Genomic DNA, 9,457 nt, shown 5'->3' with positions numbered 1-9,457 from the left:
ACGGAATTTGTAAGAGCCAAAACTTAAAATGGATCTAAATGTCCCCTAACTGACAAGGGATAAACAAACTGTAGTACATCCATACAATGAAGACGGCTGTGCCATTGAAAGGACTGATCTGCTCCCAGAAGCTACAATACAGATGAAACTTGAAAACATTATGCGAGGTGAGAAGGGCCAGACACCAAAGATCACACCAAGTGCAACTGGGCTGCACTTGTAAGTTTGGTATGGAGCTCCATTGTATGGTTGTAGCATACATTATTTCACCAAACGCTACTGTTGGCATTGGCATGGTTTCCCATTGTTCAATATCACACAGCGCTGTGATGCCCATCTCTATTGTAAAATATTTGTCGCCAGTCTTAATTGGGTCTTTCAACAAATGCCCATACGTGCAACTGCCTGTTTGAAAGTTTGAATGTATTTTTGTTGATTTTTGAGACAGGGAGTGGGAAGAGAGAGAGAAGATGAAGAAGAGTGAGAGGGAGGGATGGAGGGAGGGAGGAAGATTGACTTGGTGTTCCACTGACTATTGCAATCATTGCTGGCTTAATGTATGTGCACTGACCAGGGATCCATGTAGCAATTTTGGCCTGTGGAGAAGACGCTCTAACCAGGTAGGTATGCTGCAGGGTGAAAGTCTGCATATTTTAAGGCTTTTAGTAAAAATTGCCCAAGGACCCTTCGCCAGCCGAGTATGCGGGTCAAGTATCTCCATTCAGGAATATAGCATTTCCCTCTCCAATATAGCCCTGCTCATCCCCAGGGGACAGTTCCAGGAGGGTTTGTCCTACCCTCATGACCCTCTCTATTGGTTTGCAGTTTCCCGGGATACATGGCCATGAACACGCTGGTCCACAGTGCCAACTGCCAAGTAGTGGGTTTCATTGTCACCACCACAGGATGGATCTTCTCCATGACCTGCATGGGCCTGGCGGAGTGGCGGGTTTGGTACATGGAGAACAGCTCCGCCCCCTCCCCGGGGCTGGCCTGTGTAGGGATGTGGAAGGTCTGCACTTACCAGTCCAACAGCCTCCAGAGCAGAGCCATAGCATGTCATCGCTACACCTACAGTGACACCTACGTGCCAATCAGTATTCGAATCGCTCAGCACCTGCTGCTGACTGCCAACCTCCTGGCTCTCTTGGGGAAAGTGCTCACGGTCATGGGCCTGCAGAAAGTATGCTTGGCTCATCTTCAGAAGAAAAACACCTGCCATCTGTTCTTCGCTTCCAGTGTCCTGAGCATCATAGCTGGCACATTTATCTTCATGGCTGTGATCTGGAACTACCACTCTGTGATGAATGAAGAGGGCATATGCTTCCCGCCATCCTTCCACATCCCCTTCAGGCCCAACAAGCAGGAGATGGGCAGCACCGTCCCCTTGGCGGTTCTGGCTGCCATCCTGATGCTGCTGAGTGGGCTGTTTACCCTCTCTTACCAGCTTGCCCCCAACAGCCAAGTGTATCCCCAGGTTTCAGAAATGAGAAATTCCCAGTTTCAAAGCTTTGTAAATCCACAATGCCCAGTTTATCGGGGTAAAGTATTATCAGGATACTCTAGGAAATAGTTGCAAGGACTCACGACCATAGAAAAGGCCATTTTGAGCAGAAAGTGGTCATTTGTTTATGTGCAAATTGAGATCCTTGATTGGTTAATGAACTTCCATTAAAAAAAAAAAACGCAAAAAAAAACACACCACTGTCCACCTGTCTTAATTATTGGGGGTTCGGTACACAAAGATTTGTGCACAAGGAGTGGGTCCCTCAGCCCACCTGCACCCTCTCCAATCTGGGAACCTTCAGGGGAGCCCTCTCCAATCCCGGAATTTCTGTCTGTCTTTGAAATCATATGAGCGGATTTTCTGAGACCCCAACCCAGTTTGGTTTGGTGATCACAGCATAATAGAGGTCCTTTCCTTTTTATTTCCCTTTGATCCAATTGTGGAGATTTCCTAGAAGTCACAGGATAGCTTCCCTTTAATATTTCCTCAACACTGTGACTTTGCTTATGCCTCTTACCTTTGCCTTCCCTCCATCCCCTACCCACAACAGTAACTTGCACGAGGCTCACTTTGCTCTAGTGTTTTGGAGATCCCGCAATGCGCCAGCCAACAGACCTACGATTCCCAGAATTCCTGGTGCTCAGTGAGCTCTTGGTTTCCACTTCCAGTCCAGGGGCTGCACAAACCAAGAGGACTGTGAACTCCTGCCACCCCCAGGCAGGGCTGACAGGACCAGCCAATCCAGTGGCGTCCCCAGTACCACGGCCGCTTGGCATCTTACCCTGCCCCAGGCTGCTCAGCACATGCGTGCATAGGCCCTGAGCTTCCTAGGAGCTGGAATGCCCCTCGAGTCACTACAGAGAAAGGGCGGGCATCCCGCCCTGCTCCCAGCCGCTCGATGCCTGTGGCCGTGCCCTCTGCCCACAGGCCCGGCCATCTTTCCCTGGTTAATTTGCATGCTCATCTCTGATTGGCTGTGGGCATCTCCGTGGTACGGTCAATTTACATATTTTTCTATTATTAGTATAGATGATCAAGGTTATATACCTATTGTGTGAAAATGAGAGTTGCTCGGATTCTCACAGCTCCCTCTCAAACTGCCACTACAAACAAGCAACCAGACCTTCTATGCCATGGCCCTAACACCTCTCCACTCCACCTGTACAGGCAATTTTCCCAAATGTGCAAAAGCAAAATAGTGGAAGGAATCCGCCTTCCATTACCAGACTCAGAAGTTATTACGATTCTGCCATAATCATTTTCTCTCTCTTTCCTTCCCTTTTTTCATCTATTTTTCTTTCTCTGAAGACCTAAAGCGAACCCCAGACATCACATTTCTTCATCCTTATACACTTCAAAAGTAGTGTCTAAAAAAAGGACATTTCCCTGCAAAATGACAGTACACCTTTAACGTTAACAACCTTTTGTTGTTATTATCAAACTCTTATTAGAATTTTTAAAGCTTTAAAAATAATTGTACAGCCCTAGCTGGTTCGGCTCAATGGATATAGCATCGGACTGCGGACTGAAAGGTACCAGGTTCTATTCTGGTCAAGGGCACATACCCGGGATTTGAGCTGGATGCCCAGTGGGGGCATATAGGAGGCAGCCTATCAATGATTATCTCTCATCATTGATGTTTCTCTCTCTCTCTCCCTCTCCACACCTCTCTGAAATAAATAATAATATATTTACAAAAATAATTGTACAATTATATTTCTTTTATTGCATAAGATGTTCAGGCTGCCTCTTAAGGCTCAATTGAAAGCATTCCCACTTCCACACCTTCTTTGCTATTTTCGTAAAAAGATTTTGGTTTGCTGAATAAAATGAGCCAATTGTCCTGTGTTTAAAATTGCTACCTATCTCTTAAAGCTTAACTGGATTCCGAGTCAGCATAGGTCTTGTTTCTACAAATCTAGGTAACTGCCCTCAGAACCGCACTCCATAGGTATACCCTGTGTGAAAAAAAAAAAACCACAACACATTTCTCTTCCATGCTTCATGGGTGGTCCAACTCACTTCCTGGGTAAGTTGTAAGCTCCCCCCCACCCCCCGCCCGCTCCTCTACTAACATCCTCATGTCATTACAATCCAAAATCATGTTTATAGGCATTTCAGGAGAGACAACTTCAGCTCACTCTCTTACTGATGGCTTCTTTCAGGTCATATTAACTAGATATCTTTCATGTGAGAAGTGCTTCTAATATATCTAGTCAAGTACTGCGGGGCCATAACATACACTTTACCCACACCCTCTGTTTCATTGCTCACAGCACCTCAGAAGTTTCAAAGGACTGACTTAAAAGTCAACAATTAACTGGGGGAGGTCATTAATAGGTTTAAATTGAGACAGACTCACTTTAATGTGAGAGCTACAGCAGAGAAATCCAAGGGCTGACGTGAAATGACTTTCTTCTCAAAGAATACTTATGTCACTGAGAGCAGAGTGTGTGACAAAATTTCCCCTTTGAGCATAAGTATATCAGTTATTTAAACATGTGTTCCAAAGACATTGCCTGTGGACCCCAGAATATTCATTGGATCCTTTGGCTATGGGCAAGGGATTCTTCCCTCTTCCCTCTGATAGAGCAAGTGTAAAGTGGTAGATGCCCCTTCTCTGTCTGCTGTGATTTGCACAATGTCCTTAGAACTGGGAGGAAGTCACAGCCTCTGCATTGAGTGAGAGTCCCTGGCCCCCATCCCAGGGGTTTGAAAGGAGCCTTTGGGTTCCATGGGATTTTCAGGGCTGGCCTGCAGTCAAGTCTTACCCATTCTCCTTGCAGGTCTGGAAGGCTGGGATATGGTTCCTAGGTAAACGCCATGTTTCCCCCCATGAAATCTGTCCCCGAAGTAGGCCTTGTTAACAGACTGACAGGACATATAAGTTTCAAACCGGACGTGTGTTATTTAAGTGAGTCAAACCTGTGGTTACTTGAAAAAGGAAGCTCTTGGGAGACATGCTTCTGATGAGGACCAGTTTCTGGAACATGATACCCTTCTGAGGGAAGTGCGCCTGCCTCCTGCTGGTCCAAAAGGAGAATGATTGCACCTCTGGGGCTGTGGAAAGCTGTCTCTTGACCCCTCTTTGCCTTCACTGTCAACAGAGAGCAAGTGGACAGGTCATAAGGGTTCAGACACAGCAGGTGAGGCGGCCACCATGGCGGGGTGTGCTCTGGGGAATCTGGGAAAAGAGTTCCTAGCCCTTGTCAAGGGCTCTTTGGGAATGACTGTTTAAGGTTCTCACTTAATTATTTTTTCACAGGAATAAGGCAAAAGAATGTGCCCTGTGCATTTCCCATCAGGGCAGCACAAAGCGAGGGCGCCTGAGGGTGGTGATATTTCTCTCATTCTTCCTCCTCCCTGGGAATCCTTCCAAGGTGCCCAGGAGCTAGAGGCTGCCATGTGGCCTTTGGGTGGGGGGTCAGTGTGGGACAGTGCCGGGCCTCTGTTGGAACGCCAGGCAGGGAGGGGTCCCTGTGAGAGCACTTGAGGAGGGAGACCCAGCAGAGGCAGCGCCTGGGCTCAGGGACACCAGCAGGTGCCTGTCACAGTGTCCACCCCGTGAGCTGACTGTTTCCTGACTCAGGAGTCACTTTGCCCTTTCTCTTCCTTGTTCTCCCTGTTTGCCACCCCCTTTGGCCCTTTCTTCTCCCGCCCACCTCCATCCCCAGCTCACTTGACCCATGTAATTTCCTAGCAGGAACTCTTCCAGGGAGACAGTAAGGTCCAACTGGAAGCAGAGTCCGGTGACAGCCAGGACCCAAGTCAGTTTCACCCCAGGTTCCTGGTCCAAGGACTGATCCGGTATCGCACGCCCCCTCGCCCCCTTGCCCTGGCCCTGGCTACCTATCATAACACTTGCTCCCCATTTTCGTGGCTCTTCTTCCAGGGTTTCTACTTAAGACTTGGATGGATTACAGTGACTATTTGGTCTAAGACCTTAGAAAGGACATTTATACAGTAGAAAGATTTCAACTCTTGAAGACCTGTTCAGTGACTCTCGCTCTTTAAGGAGCCTATTGTCACAGGCCTGTAGGCCAGCCCTGGAAGCCATGGAAACATAAGAATGTTTGGTTTCCTCATCTCTGTTACAGCCTGGCAGTTGCTACCATTTGTACCTCTGAGAAGTCCTCCTCCTGCCTTCTGTATTGGCTGGGTAACCATTGCGCTTTATTTTTTACCCTAGTTAAGAGAGCCCTGAGATTTCTTGGTGTAAGGGATGTCTATGTAATCCATTTATTTGCTCTGTGAACAGGTTAACTGTCATCAGCAGTCCTGCAGAGAGGTGAAGGTAGGCCACTTTAATTGTTTATCCTTTACTTAAGACTTCTCTAGTTTAAGAACACATTTTTATTGATTTCAGAGAGAGAGAGATGAAGGGACAGGGAGAGGGAGAAGAAACATTAATGATGAAAAACACTGATTGGCTGCCTACTGCACCAGTCCTACTGAGAATAGAGTATCCAACTGATCAGGAATTGAACCTTGACCTCCTGGTTCAGAGGTTGACTATCAACAACTGAGACATACCAATGAGGCCCACCATGCCATTTAAAGTGGTCCTTCCACATAAGTTGTTCAGGGTTATCTGGCTCAAAAGAATGATCTTTATAAATAAGGCATCTTCCATGATTATCTGGCCATGAGAAGGAATTTCTGCTATCAGCTTGGGCATTCTCTCCTCCTGTCCCTCCCACTGGGGGTCCCTCACAATAAAGCCCGAACCCCTCAAAGCTCTCCATGCACTGGCTTCGAAGCCCACTCCTGTTCACCCTTTGTTCATTTCTGTTCTTGTATTGCTGTACATGCCCCCATTTATCTCCAACTTAAAATATAGAAATATCCCTGGTAATCCCAGCAGATGCCATCTTGTTTTATCTTCCCAGTGTATTTCAGAATGGGCAAAAATAAGATCCTGCTACACTCTTATAATTTTCTTATCCTCATTTTATTTATTTTTAATTTTGTATTATGAATTTTAACTGAATTTTAGAGAGAGAAGAAGGTAGAGGGAGAATAGAAACATCTTTCAGCTGCTTCCTGCATGACCCCTAAAAGGGACCATGCTGGCACCTCACATATGTGTCATGACCAGAAATCAAGCCGGCAACTTTTAGGTGCACAGGACAATGCCCACCCAGCTAAGCCACCTCAATCAGGAATCTTATTTTCATTTTAAATTCAACCCACCATGACCTTTTCCCATGATACTTAATTCTCTTATCCTCTCATGTCTGCTGGGTACTACAGGGAATTAATTACTTTAATACTAAGTATTGAAACATATTTGTGTGACAGAATTAATCCTCCATTGCTTCCTAAGTTTTTTTTTTTATTGTTTTTATTTCAAAATATTATGCTCATGATAAATAATTGAAAGTTTTGAACAGCCACAGATTATTTAAAAAATCAGACTGGTCACTGTGCCTCAGTGTCTGAGTGTGGACCTATGAACCAGGAAGTCATGGTTCAAATCCCAGTCAGGGCACATGCCATAGATGAGGGCTTGATCCCCCCGTAGGGGATGTTCAGAAGGCAGCCCATCCATAAATCTCTCTGTTCATTGATGCATCTATCTCTCTCTCTTCCTCTCCATTTCTCTCTGAAATCATAGCCTCAGGTCATGGCGCAAAGGAAGCCATTTACACAGGAATGCCCTGGGCACAATTTCTGTCTTCAGAAACAGGCAGAAGGGAACCAGGGTGTTTGGGGATACCTGCTGAGGCGGGAAACTAAAGAGAAGAAAGAAACCAGAGATATTACGTCCTTTAAGCTGAGGGGTGGCAACAGGTGTATTTACCCCTTGACAGGTCATTGAGCTGTACACTTAGATTTGGTGCACTTTTCTATATGAATGTGATTCTGCACAACATTAATAGCTTTAAAACTCACCGTCCCTCTGATCCCATTGTCTGTACAAGTTTTTAACATGCTGCTTGACTTGGTATATTGTTGACATCTTCCCTTTGGTCACATTACATTTTATTTTTTTTATTTAAAATACTTTTAAATTTCTCTTTGTGGTTAAAATTATTACAGATGTCCTTTTTCCCTGTCCAATTAACTCCCGCAACCCTGCACCTACCCCAGGTATTCACTGAACTATTGATTATATCCATGTGTTATGCATATACATTCTATGGTTAATCTCATCCCATCGACCCACCCCCTTCTACACACACACACACACACACACACACACACACACACACACACACACACCATCCCTCAGAGATTTGGCATTCTGTTCTATGCTTCCATGTCTCTGGATCTATTTTGTTCATCAGTGTGTTTTGTTAATCTTTATTGTTGAAAGATTACATATGTCCCCCTTTTCACCCATCAACCCCCTCCAGCACATCCTGTCCCACATTTCAGGAATTCAGCACCCTATTGTCTGTGTTCATGCATTCTGCATATGCAAACAAGTTCCTCAGTTAATTACCTCCCACCCAATCACTTCCCCTTGCCTTTCTTCCAAGACTCCGCCCTCTGTTCCATGCTTCTTTGTCTGTGGATCCACTCTGTTCATCAGTTTATGTTACTCATTAGATTCCACATTAGAGTGAGATCATGGGATACTTGTCCTTCTCTGACTGACTTCTTTTGCTTAGCATGATACTTTCCAGGTCCCTCCATGCTGTCTCAAAGGGCAAGAGATCCTTGTTTTTGATAGGTGCTTAGTATTCCATTGTGTAATTAAAACTATTAAAATTTGAAGAAGGTGCGGAGAAATTACAACCTGAATGTATAGTTGGTGAGAATGTAAAAAACTCCCAACAGGCAGTTCCTACATTCACTGCAAAAGTGCAGCCACTTGGGGAGACAGCTTAGTACTTTGTTCAAAGTTAAACACATACAGTTACAGCATGAGCCACGCACAGGTCTCACTCCTACCTATCTACACTCCAGAAATGAGAACATACACCATGCAAATTTTAGGCTCAAATGTTCACAGCAATGGAATTTGTAAGAGCCAAAATTTAAATTAATCTCAATGTCCAAAAACTGACGAAGGGATAAACAAACTGTGGTACATCCATACAATGGAAGACGGCTCTGCCATTGAAAGGAATGATCTGCTCCCAGGAGCTACAATACAGATGAATCTTGAAAACATTATGCGAGGTGAGAAGGGCCAGACAACAAACACCACACCAAGTGCGACTTGGCTGCCCTTGTAAGTTTGGTATGGAGCTCCATTGTATGGTTGTAGCATGCATTATTTCACCAAACCCTACTTGGCTACAAATATTATTGGCTACAATTAATATTGGCTACAAATAATTTACAATAGAGATGGGCATCACAGCACTGCGTGACATTGAACAATTGAACAATGGTTTCTCATTGTTCAATGTCACGCAGTGCTGTGATGCCCATCTCTATTGTAAAATATTTGTAGCCAATATTAATTGGGTCTTTCAACAAATGCCCATAAGTGGAACTGCCTCTTTGAAAGTTTGAATATATTTTTGTTGAATTTTGAGACAGAGAGGGGGAAGAAAGGGAGGAAAGGAAAAAAGGAAAAAGGGAAGGAGGGAAGGAGAGAAGGAGAAAGGTTGAGAGGGAAGGAGGGAGAGAGTGAGGGAGAGAGGGAAGGGGGGAGGGAGAGAGGAAAGAACATCAACTTGGTCATCCTCTTACAGATGCTTTCATTGGTTGCTTTTTGTATGTGCACTGACCAGAAAGAAACCAGGGATCGAACTAGCAATTTTAGCCTGTTGGGAAGACGCTCTAACCACTTTCATACCCTGCACGGTGAAAGTCTGCATATTTTAAGGCTTTCAGTAAAAATTGCCCAAGGACCCTTCCCCAACAGAGCATGGGGGTCAAGTATCTCCATTCTGAAATATGGAATTTCCCTCTCTAATACAGCCTCGCTCATCCCCAGGGGGCGGTACCAGACAGGTGGGTCCCACCATCATGACCCTCTCTATTGGATTA

General features: G+C 45.2%; 1 protein-coding gene across 1 annotated transcript; it reads left to right on the top strand.

Moving 5' to 3' along the window:
* Positions 1-838: 838 nt before the first annotated feature.
* Positions 839-1,573, top strand: LOC307096527 (claudin-34-like; the record flags this gene model as incomplete). Its single annotated transcript, XM_079766179.1, has 1 exon — positions 839-1,573. One exon carries the CDS (start codon positions 839-841, stop codon positions 1,571-1,573), a length of 735 nt encoding a protein of 244 aa, XP_079622305.1.
* Positions 1,574-9,457: the final 7,884 nt, after the last annotated feature.

Source organism: Cnephaeus nilssonii, assembly GCF_951640355.1.
Source record: "Cnephaeus nilssonii genome assembly, chromosome: Y".
NCBI lineage: Eukaryota > Metazoa > Chordata > Mammalia > Chiroptera > Vespertilionidae > Cnephaeus > Cnephaeus nilssonii.
This window is presented reverse-complemented; position numbering and strand designations above follow the sequence as displayed.